The following is a 14,246-nucleotide window of genomic DNA, read 5'->3' as shown; positions in this document are numbered from 1 at the left end:
AACTACTGCTATTTTATTCTCTAGGGTCTCTGCTTTCAGAAAATATACAATGTTTGGGGGGTTTGTGTCATCTTCAGGCCTAAAACGATTTTTAAACGTGCAAATAAAGCAAAAACGGCTCTGGCAGCAAAATGGATAAAGGATAAGTCCAACAAGCCCCCTTTCCTTATGAGCAGCCAATCAGTGCTCATCACACTGCAAGGTCTCTCCCTTCCCTGCTAGTCCCCAGGAGCGGTTCTGGAGACAGGCAGGGAGGAGAGAAGGAGATAAACAGTGCAATGTTAAAAATATTAAACATTTAGGTCGCCATAAAGCCCCCTTTTTTTTTTTTTTGCCCCAACATTACTTAAAGCAGATTTAAATACAGTTTTGTTTAAAATGTATGCTTTTTTTATCAGGACAGGTAGATTGGGACACCGATTTAGTCCCTGGACAAGTAGTTTATTTATTTTTAATTTCTACACCCCTGAAAAGGAAAAGGTCTGAAAGGGAAAAAGTTAAAACCAAATGTTCAGTAAAGATATGGCAATGTAGAATTTGACAGTCCAACATGGTCTTAATAAAAAGTTTTTTTTGACCTGCTCAATGTTTGTGCCCTGGTGAATGTCTGTCTATTCAGAGCTGAAGGAGCTGACATATTAACATTGTATCATTGATTGGGAGACAGTCGTCCAATTTTTATCATTTTGTTCATATATAATGTTAGATTTAAGTGCCGATTAGCATGATTCTAGCAATGAAATTTTGTATAAGCAGATAGTACTTTGGTCATTAATCTAGTCTTGTTGTTTGATAGCATAGAGTTACAGCTACAGGAGCTGAGTCCATCCAACAGGAATGGGGTATATGGCTATATTGAGGCCTTTGTTCCATGCACCAAGGATACACTTATAAAGCGTCTGAAAAAACTTCACCTTAACATACAGGTATTGTTTTCATCTTATTTTATCTTATTTATACTTATTTTCTGTTTTTAGTATATAGTTTTGAATATATATGTACACCGATAAAGCCTTTTATTAAAAGATGTGATTCAAATTTACAAAATTGTTTCTTGTCGTTATACAGTAGCTTATAGTTATTGTCAACGGATGTGATAGGGAGCTCTAACTTCACCGTCACTCTCAACTCCCAGCCTATCACAGAGCATTTGGCATTTTTTTTGTGAATCTCATCCACCCTAGTAGTTGCTGAAAGCAAATGTACAGTGTGGACAGGCATGGTTGACAGTTTTATTATTGCATTGGCAGTTGACAGTGCTGTCATCAGCAGCACGTCTACCCTCCGCCCCCTGGGCGGTTTATATGTCCTGATCCCCAAAATTGCTTGTATACTTCTGATTTTGGGTGACATAACTTCTTTGCCAAGGGGAAGCGACTCCTCACTCGCCACTTAATGAAACCTCCCCATTATCCCTCTGCTCACTGCCCACATGTTGCCCACTTTTCTAGGGAACCTCTCAATGAACTCTCAGCTCAGTGTCCTCACAACCGTCAACTCAACGCATGTTTTCATCAAACTTTTGCTCACTGGGAACTCTTGTGCACTTCTCTAGCATATACTTGTGTGCCATCTTGACCTATGCTATCTAAATATTGACCTTAATATAATTTTTGTATAGTTTCCATGCTTTTCTAGTTTATTAGTTTTGGCATTTCACTTAATGATACTCCATATGTCAGCTTATTCTTTGTACTTTTTCTAGCCCTAAACCACACTTAAATCCTTCCTGACCCATGTGACAACTCCCCTTGGAGCATTTCCAGCTATTCTCCCAGCTCCCTCAGCTAGCTCAGATTGATCTTTTCCAATAGCTGTTTCTGTGGATTGGCTAAGTACAGTTCTCATTAACATACAGCATACACTAGCCTTCCATTCTTTAGGCAAAATTTTTGTTCAGCGTTTCTCTTGTGGCTCCTTCTGTACAACCTCCTGTGACTTTGTGAGATCTAAATTTTGATTCTGTTGGCTCTTCAAAGACTGCCTTTTGAAGTCATGGGGGATATTTCCCTTTCCACTCTCACTCAAGGTAGCATTCCTTGTTGCCTTCACTTATGCAAGATGTGTGTCTGATTTGTCAGCCTTATTTTGTGAAGAATCCTTTGTTTTCCACAAGGATAAGGTAGTATTGAGACCTAGAGCCTCCTTTTTCTTCCTGCGGTGGTTTTGGTCTGTTTTTCTCAACCAGGACATTGTTCTTCCATCTCTGTCTAGCTCTAGTACAGTAAGAGGTTTTTACTTGGATGTGGTTTTTGCTGTACGGGTTGAGATTTCCCTTCATTACAAATCCCACAATAAACCAGGGACTTTTAAGGTGCTAGTAAAAACATATAGAGTAAGTCACATCTTGTAGTAAAAACGTAAAAATATTACCATTTTATTAAACTATGCATATTAAAATAAATAATAAAAACATTGTTTATCACAAGGTCTCTTGGCATCGTCTCATAGTGGTGAAGATGGTATTTCTCCTGGCGTTTTACCAGCTTAGGCTTCTTCTGGGTAAATACCTCTAGCACAGTTAAACTGTATAGAGGTGTACGAAATTGGAAAAATAATCAAACTATACATAATAAATAAATACATTATATATTTATTGGGGCACCTGCTTTTACACGCACATGAACTTTTTTTTTTTTTTCTTTTGATTAATTTTATTGATATTACATATAAATCTCACAAACAACTTTACATACTATCTCCCACAAATGTAGACAAAGAGGAGATATAAAAAAAAAGCAAAAGAAAACATATCCATATAGTACATACTATAACCAATGTACCATCTCATTTATATATAAAATATAATTTGTTTAGTACATATCCCATTCCGTCTTATCCATCATATTCTCTGGGCAAATAATTACATTTCTTGCACTACCCTTCCCTTCCTCTTTCCCACTTCATAATGTACTTCCCTTCTACCTTACACACATACATAACTTATAACACTTTTTTTTTTTTTTTACTTGTCTCTCTTTCCCCTACTCATTTAATTACTCTTTATTTATTTTACAAAACTATATCTTTAGTATCCACTTGCCATTAACTTTTCCCTCACTCACTGCATAGGCATTACTTCTATGTTAATAACCCATTTACCCCATATTTTAGCAAATTTATCCAGACTACCTCTGATGGTATACCATATGTTCTTTCTGTATTACTTCATTTACCATTTTAACCCATAATGTATAATCTGGGGTGGTCCTGGACAACCATCTTTATGTGATCAATTTCTGAGCCAGAAACAGCAGTCGATTAACTGCTAAACATCCATGCTTTGAAAGTCACCCTTTATCCATCCATCCCAGAATACACACCTTTGGATTCCTTGGAATATTAATCTCTCATATCCTATTAATTGTATCAATCACCTGTGTCCAGTATCTGAACAACTTTAGACATTTCCACAACGTGTATCCTCTTACTGCTCACAGCATGGGCACAGCGGATCGTCTCTTCTGTTACAATTAAATCATTTTTGTGGGGTTCTATACGACCGATAAATACAACGGAGTAAGTTTCTGAGACTCTGACAGAGACACATGTTACACTCCAATATATCCAACCATTCCTGATCACTCCATAGTCTCCGTCTCATCTTGCCACTGCTCTCTACGTCTTAATAGTGTTGACTCTGAAATTTTCTTTAATAATGTCTTTTAAAGTACTGATATTTGACCCTTCTGCGTATTTGCCCCTATTACCTTATTCAACACTGAGCTTATCATAAATCCACTGTTTAGACCTCGATTGTATTTGTATAGCATGTCTTAGCTCTAAATATTGATATAAAATACTTAGTTGGTAAATTTAATGCATCCTGTAAAGTGTGAAATTCCTTCAAAACATGACCCTGACCTTGAAATAGCTGAACCAGATATTCCAGACCACATACCTGCCACTGGCCAAATCCCTGTAGTTTAAATAATTCTGGATAATTACGATTTTGAAATATGCAGGTATAATCATCATATCCTCCATATTCAAAATACATTTTGATCTTATTCCATATCTTATCCACCATGACCAATGTTGGATATTGCTTATCTTCCCTAAAATCCCCCACCTCCAAACTGTCCACCACCTTCCAACTTTCCAATACTCCTAATATATCTTTACTGGGATCTACATTTGATTCCAACCATACTACCATACAGTGGGGCAAAAAAGTATTTAGTCAGCCACCAATTGTGCAAGTTCTCCCACTTAAAAAGATGAAAGAGGCCTGTAATTGGCATCATAGGTAGACCTCAACTATGAGAGACAAAATGAGAAAAAAAATCCAGACAATCACATTGGCTGATTTGGAAAGAATTTATTTGCAAATTATGGTGGAAAATAAGTATTTGGTCACCTACAAACAAACAAGATTTCTGGCTCTCACAGACCTGTACCTTCTTCTTTAAGAGGTTCTTCTGTCCTGCACTCATTACCTGTATCAATGGCACCTGTTTGAACTTGTTATCAGTATAAAAGACACCTGTCCACAACCTCAAACAGTCACACTCCAAACTCAACTATGGTGAAGACCAAAGAGCTGTCGAAGGACACCAGAAACAAAATTGTAGACCTGCACCAGGCTGGGAAGACTGAATCTGCAATAGGCAAGCAGCTTGGTGTGAACAAATCAACTGTGGGAGCAATAGTTAGAAAATGGAAGACATACAAGACCACTGAAAATCTCCCTCGATCTGGGGCTCCACGCAAGATCTCACCCCGTGGGGTCAAAATGATCACAAGAACGGTGAGCAAAAATCCCAGGACCACACGGGGGGACCTAGTGAATTACCCGCAGAGAGCTGCGACCAACGTAACAAAGGCTACCATCAGTAACACACTACGCCGCCAGGGACTCAGATCCTGCAGTGCCAGACGTGTCCCCCTGCTTAAGCCAGTACACATCCGGGCCCGTCTGAAGTTTGCTAGAGAGCATTTGGATGATCAAGAAAAGGATTGGGAGAATGTCATATGGTCAGATGAAACCAAAATAGAACTGTTTGGTAGAAACACAACTCGTCGTGTTTGGAGGAGAGAGAATGCTGAGTTGCATCCAAAGAACACCATACCTACTGTGAAGCATGGGGGTGGGCAACATCATGCTTTGGGGCTGTTTCTCCGCAAAGGGACCAGGATGACTGATCCATGTACAGGACAGAATGAATGGGGCCATGTATCGTGAGATTTTGAGTGCAAACCTCCTTCCATCAGCAAGGGCATTGAAGATGAAACGTGGCTGGGTCTTCCAACATGACAATGATCCCAAACATACCGCCAACGAAGGAGTGGCTTCGTAAGAAGCTTTTCAAGGTCCTGGAGTGGCCTAGCCAGTCTCCAGATCTCAACCCCATAGAAAACCTTTGGAGGGAGTTGAAAGTCTGTGTTGCCCAGCGACAGCCCCAAAACATCTCTGCTCTAGAGGTGATCTGCATGGAGGAATGGGTCAACATACCAGCAACAGTGTGTGCCAACCTTGTGAAGACTTACAGGAAACGTTTGACCTCTGTCATTGCCAACAAAGGATATAGAACAAAGTATTGAGATGAACTTTTGATATTGACCAAATACTTATTTTCCACCATAATTTGCAAATAAATTCTTTCCAAATCAGCCAATGTGATTGTCTGGATTTTTTTTCTCATTTTGTCTCTGATAATTGAGGTCTACCTATGATGTCAATTACAGGCCTCTCTCATCTTTTTAAGTGGGAGAACTTGCACAATTGGTGGCTGACTAAATACTTTTTTGCCCCACTGTATGTTGTATCTGGGCCGCTAAATAATACAAAAAATGAACGGAAACTGACAGTCCACCAATCTGCTTTAGCTTCCTGTAGTGTACGTAGTTTAATCTTTGCTGTACGCTTTTTCCATATTAACGCCCAGAATATAGTCTCAATTCTTTCAAAAATGACCATGGGTAGCCAGACCGGAGCATTATGCAGACATGTCGCAGAGTAAATTTTGGCCTAAATTTAAATTTCTTACCGGACACGTTTAATAGCAAAAAGTCCAAAGTATTGGTGGTGTTTTTCTCAAATTATTTTTTTTTTATAGCGCAAAAAATAACACACAGGCGATCAAATACTACCGAAAGAAAGCTCAATTCGTGGGAAAAAAAGGATGTAAATTTCATTTGGGTGCAGTGTTGCATGACCGCGCAATTGTCAGTTAAAGTAATGCAGCGCCATAACACAAACCACTTCTGTAACTGCTTCCTGACCACCCTATAGCAGAAATACTTCTACAGGGCAGCACGGGTGCGCAAAATCACTTGTGTATATATAAGTGATTTGCTCTCCTGTGGTTTTCACACCCCTCCCAGATAGCGTCAGATTACCTATCAGTACATCAATAATCACATTTAACCCCTTGATTGCCAGGAACACGCTCCTACACAGTAAACCTCTATTGCTAGTATAGTGTCTGAACGGATCAATATCTTTGATCAGATCAGCACTATACCAGCGTTCACATTACTATAGTGTCCCCAAAAACAGTGTTAGCGGGATCAGCCCCGGTACCTGCCAGCACCTACATTTAGCCCCTTACCCCCCCCCCCTTCTCCCCCAGCAAGTGCAGTGTCACTAGGTCACTGTCACTTGATACATTGCACCACAGTGTTCGCAGAATCAGGCTTGATCTCTGCTTCCACGTGCCGGTAAATTTTGATGACTGTCATATGCAGCAGAGTGCCAGTACTAGTGCCGCTCTACCTTTTGGTGAACTAGCGAGCACCAGCGGCCTAGTACACACGGGTCTTTCTCATACCAGCACTGCAGTATGACTTGCTAACGTGGCGAGTCCCATAAATGCAGTACAAGCTGATGCGGTGGCGAGCACAAGTATTGTCCCGCAACCACCAAGAATTCACACACAGGCTGTTAGAGCCCCTTGTATTCTTCCGGTTGTGCTTGTAAATCCCGATTGGCATACCGCAGATTCTGCAGCACCCGTACTTCCCCCATCCCCAACCCGGAATTCAGGTTGAAACCGCAAATTTAACTACTCCCCTTGATTTTTTGGAGCTGTTTTTCACAGAAGATCTGTATGCATTGATTGTGGATCAAAGCAATTTATCTGCACAACAATTTATCACCGCCAACCCAAATTCAAACCTTGCCAGACCATAAGCATGGAAACCCATTATGGTTTCTGAATTAAAATTTTTTTTGGGGTCTAACCTTCACAATTGGCATTACTAAAAAAAATGAATTGCGGTTGTATTTGTCCACAGACCCGATTCATCATATGCCCGAGTTCCCTGCTGCCATGGCCAGGCATAGATATGAGAGTTTGTGTTTTATGCATTTGAACAACAATACACTCTGTCGTCCTCGGGGTGACCCTGAATTTGACCGGCTCCACAAAATTTGGCCCCTCGTAAATCACCTTAACCAAAAATTTGCAGATGTCTATACTCCCCAGCAAAACATCTGCGTTGATGAGTCCCTCATTCATTTTTCTGGCTGCCTTGCATTCAAACAATTTCTCCCCTGCAAGAGTGCCAGATATGGGGTCAAGATGTATAAGACCAGTGAGAAGGCAACAGGCTATACATATAAGTTTTGGATTTACGAGGGAAAAGCCCAGACTACATGGGGAGCAGTGGCAAGATAGTTTGGGCCTTGGTGTCATCCTTTTTCCATATGGGGTACCACTTACACGTGGACAATTTTTATTCAAGCGTGACAATATTTAGACATTTGTATAGTCTTGGAATTGGTGCATATGGCATCATGCGACCTAATGTAATGCCCACCATTAGATGTGAGTGCATTCAGGGCGGTATATTCTAATGGTGGGCATACCACACACTTTATCTCGCAGAGATTTTTTCTATTTTTTTCATTCAGCCCACAGGCTGTATACAAAAAAAAAGAACATGGCATATATACCTAACAAGGACCAGCGACGTACTGGCACATCATTGAACTTTTGGTTATACCAGGATGATGCCTACAGCTGCAGGCATCATCCTCATATTTGTTTTTTTCAGCCAGCGATCGGCTTTCATGTAAAACCAATCCTAGCTGCAAGATTGCTTTTACAAGCAGTGGGAGACGATGACCCCCCCCCCCCTCCCCAACTGCCTTCCATGGTTTTCTCAGGCAGTCCTGTGCCATCGAGGGATCCTGAGAATGCAGCCGGTGTTTCTGCCAGCTGACCATAGAGCTGATTAGAGATGATTGGCGCCATTCCAGTCTAAGAAATCGGAAGCTACGAGCATTTCATCACTTCAGTTTCGCAGGATATTAACAGCGCCATTTGTAAATTGGGAAAGCATCTGATCACACCGATCTTGGTGAGATTAGATAATGTAAGGGCAGAGGAAATATCTAGAGTCTGACAGACCCCGGATTTCTCAAAAAAGAATATACAGTATGATAATGCCCATTGAAGTTATAGGGGATATTTGCATTCCCTGTGATAGCATTAAAAGGGATAAATTAAAAAAAAAAAAAGCACCCTCGCCCCACCGCGCGAGCTAACAACCCTCTGCCGGTATGTAAACAGCAGTTGCGACATGCATGTGAGGTATCGCCGTGAACGTCAGGTCAAGGGCAGTAATTCTAGCACTAGACCTCCTCAGTAAGTCTAAAAAGGTAGCTGGCACGCTTGCAGGGGTGAAATTGTTTGAATGCAAGGCGGCCAGAAAAATTAATGAGGGACTCATCAATGCAGATGTTTTGCTGGGGAGTATAGATATTGCAAATTTTTGGTTAAGGTGATTTGCGAGGGGCTGAATTTTGTGGATCCGGTCAAATTCAGGGTTACCCCGAGGATGACAGTGTATTGTTGTTGAAATGCATAAAACACATTATACTCTCATATCAATGCCTGGCCATGGCAGCAGAGAACACGGGCATATGATGAATTGGGTCTGTGGACCAATACAACCGCAATTCATTTCTTTTAGTAATGCCCATGTTAAGGGTTAGGCCCCCCAAAAAAATGTAAATTCAAAAACCGTAATGAGTTTCCAAGCGAATGGTCTGGCAAGGTTTGAACTCGGGTTGGCGGCGATAAATTGTTGTGCATATAAATTGCTTTGATCCACAATCAACGCATACAGATATTCTGTGAAAAACCGCTCCAAAAATCAAGGAGGTATGTGAAAGACCAAGATGTACTAGACCGCTGGTACTCGCCTGTTCACCAAAAGGTAGAGCGGCACTAGTACTGGCACTCTGATGCATATGAGAGTAATCAAAATTTTCCGGCAAGTGCTAACAGAGATCAGGCCTGATTCTGCGAACACTGCGGTTTTGTGTGTAATGTATCAAGTGACAGTTATCTACTGACACTGCACTTGCTGGGGGAGAAGGGGGGGGGGGGTTAAGCGTAGGAGCTAAACGCAGGTGCTGGCAGGTGCCGGGGCTGATCCCGCTAACGCTGTGTTTTGGGGACGCTATACTAATGTGAACGCTGGTATAGTGCTGATCTGATCAAAGATATTGACCCGTTCAGACACTATACTAGCAATGCAGGTTTATTGTACATGAGCGTTCTCCTGGCAATCAAGGGGTTAAATGTGATGACTGGTGTACTGACGGGCAATCTGACGCTATCTTGGAGGGGTGTGAAAACCACGGGAGCGTTACTTTAACTGACAATTGCGCGGTCATGCAACACTGCACCCAAATTAAATTTACACCCTTTTTTTCCCATGAACTGAGCTTTCTTTTGGTGGTATTTAATCGCCTGTGCGTTGACAATTTTGAGAAAAAAAAACAATATTTTGGACTTTTTGCTATAAAACATGTCCAGTAAAAAAAATGTAAAAATCAAATTTAGTCATAAATTTCTGCCAAAATGTATTCTGCGACATGTCTTTGCTAAAAAAAAATCCCAATACGTGTAAATTAATTGGTTTACATGAAAGTTATAGCGTCTACAAATGGCGGGAAAGATACTGGGATTTTTTTTATTTATTATTATACGAATAATGGCGGCAATCAGCGACTTATGGCGGTGATCAGCGATTTATGATAGTGATCAGCGACTGCGGGACTGCGGTGGACATTTTGACTCTGGGGGGGAACTGACTTGGGGTCACTGACATCCCTAGTGTCACCAATACAGTGATCAGTGCAAAAAAAAAAAAAAAAAAACACTGACACTGTACTAATGGCACTGGGGAGGAAGGGGTTAACTTTTTTTATTCAGTTAAAGGGTTAACTGTGTGAGGGGAGTGTTTTATTAGTGGGTGGGGGGTGTGTACTTCACAGGAACAAGCTGATCCCGAGAGATAAAGTCTCTCAGGTTTAGTGTGCTCTGAGCTGACAGATAGTAGAGCTGCAATGTAAACACTGCAGCCGTGCTATCTGTCAGTGATTACCGGTAATCGCCGGCACCCGACGGGTCATCTGGTGATGGACACCCGCTGCCGCGATCGGCGGGACGGGTAGGGTGGGCCCCCTACCTCTTTTGCACAGCGACGTTAAAAGATGGCATTGCACGCACCAGTGCCGCCCTGCCGCAGTAAAAACACTGCGGTGGGTCGGCAAGCAGTTAAAGCATTTAATGTTTGGTATCTTTTTACTCGGCAAACCATCTTTTATATTTTACCAAATAATTGGCCAATATATTGTGCTATTTGTGCATTAAAAATTAAACAAAAAGGTATATTTTTTTTCAAAACAATTTGCATTTGAAATATCGCTGTGTGACATAAAAAAAATTGCAGCACCTACCATGTTATTCACTAGGGTGTCTGCTTTAAAAAAATATATAATATGTTTGGGGGTTCAAAGTAATTTCCTATCAAAAAAATACTGATTTTATTCATGTCAACAAAGAGTTTCACAAAAAGGCTTGGTCCTCAGGTGGTTAGAAGAGTGAATGATGTGTGGCATAAACTTCTAATGCTGGGCATAAAATGACACCTTTTTGGAAAGTATACACCCCAGACTATTTGCTGAGAGGCATGTTGAGTCAATAGAAGAATTTAATTTTTTTTGCAAGTTTTTGGAAAATGACAAAAACATTTTTTTTTTTACACAAAATTGTCACTTAAATGATTTATTGTTCACACAAGCCATGGGTATATGTGGAATTACTCCTCAAAATACATTCTGCTACTTCTCCCGAGTATGGGGGTACCACATGTGAGAGACGTTTTGTCAGTCTAGCCAAGTACAGGACCCCAAAATCCAATAAGCACCTTCAGGCTTTTAAAGAGCTTTATTTCCTCATTACACTTCCTCACTACCTATCACAGTTTCGGAGGCCCTGAAATGCCAGGATAGCACCAAACCCCCAAGGAATTTGATAAGAAGCATGGTGAGTATTTTGCAGTTCTCTTTTGTTGCAACACGTTTTTGGAAAATGAAAGAGAACAAAAACGTATTTTTTTCTTTTTTTCTATTTCAAAACCTTGTGAGAAAAAATGAGATCTGCAAAATACTCAACGGGCCTCTTTTTAAATTCCTTGAGGTGTCTACTTTCCAAAAAGGGGTCATTTGGGCGGGGATGGGTGGTGCTATTCCTGGCATATCAGGGTCTCCAAAACTGTGATAGGTAGTGAGGAAGTGAAATAAGGAAGTTACGCACCTTCAGGCTTTCAAAGTGGTCATTGTATTTCTGGCTCCTGTATGTGGCTAGGCTCCCAAAAAATCTCACACATGTATCCCCATACTTGGTAGAAGTAGCAGAATGTATTGAGGGTGTAATTCCACATACACCCATGGCTTGTGTGAAAAATATATCATTTAAATGACAACTTTGTATAAAAAAAAATAAAAATGTTTTTGTCATTTTTCCAAAAACTTGTGGGAAAAAATAAATCTTCCATGGACTCAATATGCCTCTCAGCAGATGGCTTAGGGTGTCTATTTTCCGAAAAGGGGTCATTTGGTGGTATTTATACTGTCCTGGTATTTTGGCACCTCAAGAAATGTGATGGGCAGTCAGAAAGTAAAAGCTGTGTAAATTCCATTATCTATATCATAGTTTGTAGATGCTATAACTTTCACACAAAGCAGTCAATATACACTTATTTGTATTTTTTTAACCAAAAACATGTAGCAGAATACATTTTGGCCAAAATTTATGACCAACTTTTCTTCAAAATATTTGGTCTTTTTTTTTTGTTTATAGCGTGAAAAATAAAAAGCGCACAGGTGATCACCGAAAGAAAGCTCCATTTGTGTGAAGAAAAGGACGTAAATTTCATTTGGGTACAGCATTGCATGACCACGCAATTATCAGTTGAAATAGTGCAGCGCCGAATAGCAAAAAGAGGCCTGGTCATTAAGTGGGTAAATCCTCTGGAGGGCAAGTGGTTAATATCCCTATGTATTACAATTCCTAAATATGCCAATCTTTCTACTACTTTTACCTGGGAGGCTACTAATGGCATGGGATTTTGTAATGGGTCAATTGGTAACAACATAGACTTACTCCAATTTATAGTGAAACCTGAAATAGTCCCAAAGTTATTAATAAGGAAATTCAACCACTCTATTGATCTGGTCGTATCCCCTAAAAACGCTAGAGCATCACCTGCATTTAAAGCTATTTTTTCCTCCTTTTTCATCTCTACTAAATCCCACCACCTGGCTATCCTCACGTATGGTTATGGCCAGGGGATCCAATGCCAATGTAAACAAGAGGGGGGGGGGGGGGGCAACGGGCATCCCTGCCTCTTCCCCCTACTTAGTCTAATTGGAGCGGATAAAATATTATTAATTTTTAATCGAGCTACAGAGGATTGATATAATAATTTCACCCATTCAATAAATTTCTCACCTACTTTAAATTTTTTCATTACGTTCCATAAATGCCGCCACTCAATGCTATCAAATGCCTTAGCGGCATCTAAAGATAGTTAAGCCCTTTCACCCATATTATCAAAGGGAACCTGAATATTCAAATATGCTCTACGAACATATACAGGCGTTGACCTTTCTGGTATAAACCTAGCTTGGTTTGGATGTACTAGCTTTGCTTTAACCTTTTGACAAACGAACAGAACTTTAGCTAGTATTTTAAGATCAGTCATCAATAATGATATTGGTCTATATGAGTCTACCAAGGATGTATCTTTTCATGATTTTAATAATACCACTATTATATCTTCCTGCATAGAATTTGGAAGATTGCCTAATTTCTTAGCTTCATTAATTACAAAAAGCAGTTCTGGTAGGAGTACATCACCAAATGTCTTTATAAATCTCAATAGGCAGTCCATCACTCCCAGGAGCTTTTGAACTAGGGAAGCTTGATACTGCCATCTGTATTTCTTCTAGCGTCAATGGAGCATTCAGGAGATCTCTATCCTAAACCCCTAAAGTAAGTACCATAATTTCCCCTTTCGTCTTTCAGGACAGCACCTTGAGAGACCTCGGCTCCTCCCCACATGAGGAAACACCTCCACCCAAAATAAAAAGTTCTCCACTCCCCTCCGACCTCAGTTCAGGTGTTTCCTCTGGTGGGGAGACACGGGAGGAGGCACAAGGTGCTGTCAGGTAGACAGGCAGGGGAGCCGAGGGTCGGAGAGCCGGCTGAGAGGCTTTGGGCAGCTGGGAGTGAAGGCCGGAGCGTCCGGCTGCGATCCTCCCTGGGCAGGCTGCCGTGCAGTGAGCGTGCACCCTCGGGGACAGGGACAGCACTTACCTGCTCTTGCCCCCCCGCCTCAGGCGAGTTGGGGCGTCGGGGTGGCCGTGGTGAGGTCTGGAGAGGATCGGGGAGGAGTTCCACTCTTTTCCATGCTGGCGGGCAGTGGACCTTGCCGGGCCGGACGTCGGGGGACGGCGTTTTCCGGCGGAAGGGGCGGGGCATCTCCCAGCACCACGGCGTGCAAAATTTAAAAGGCGGTGCGGAACAGCCTGGGGGACAGGCCAGCAGGAGGTGACCACCCTCCAGAGAAGGATGTCGGAGGCACCGGGACCAGGAGATGCCAGCACCAGCCATTCTCAGGTAAGGTGACTCTGAGGAGTCCTCCCCTACCTGGTGGCCCCTAACTCCTGGGGTATTTCCGGACCCTCTGGTGGTGAGGGTCTTTGTGGGCAGGGTAGGGGGTCTGTGGAGGGGTCTCTTAGTGTCTTTCAGGGCAAGGCCCGGGCAAAACTAAAGCGCCAGGAGCCTAAGCGCAGATGCCCATTCTGCAAAGAAATTCTAAAAGAATCCTGGAGGAAGGTTCTTTGCGGCCCGTGTATAGAGGGGCTGGTAAAGGAAGAGAGGCCAGAGCAGGGGGGGTTGGTATAGGAAGAGAGGCCAGAGCAGGGTGACTTGGTCAGG

General features: G+C 41.8%; 1 protein-coding gene across 2 annotated transcripts in view; it reads left to right on the top strand.

Moving 5' to 3' along the window:
• LOC149437411 (ubinuclein-2-like) overlaps positions 1-14,246 on the top strand; it is a 155,973-nt gene that overhangs the window by 86,895 nt on the left and 54,832 nt on the right. For both annotated transcript variants that reach the window (XM_089660940.1, XM_089660941.1), the window contains exon 8: positions 797-926. In XM_089660940.1, coding sequence (XP_089517066.1) covers positions 797-926 — 130 coding nt within the window. The remainder of the gene's footprint in view (positions 1-796; positions 927-14,246) is intronic.

The sequence above is a fragment of the Staurois parvus genome, unplaced genomic scaffold, assembly GCF_062004578.1.
Source record: "Staurois parvus isolate SC_StPar_1 unplaced genomic scaffold, SC_StPar_1.0 ptg001291l, whole genome shotgun sequence".
Classification (NCBI taxonomy): domain Eukaryota; kingdom Metazoa; phylum Chordata; class Amphibia; order Anura; family Ranidae; genus Staurois; species Staurois parvus.
The sequence above is the reverse complement of the archived record's forward strand: the minus strand, read 5'-3'. Positions and strand labels throughout refer to the sequence as shown.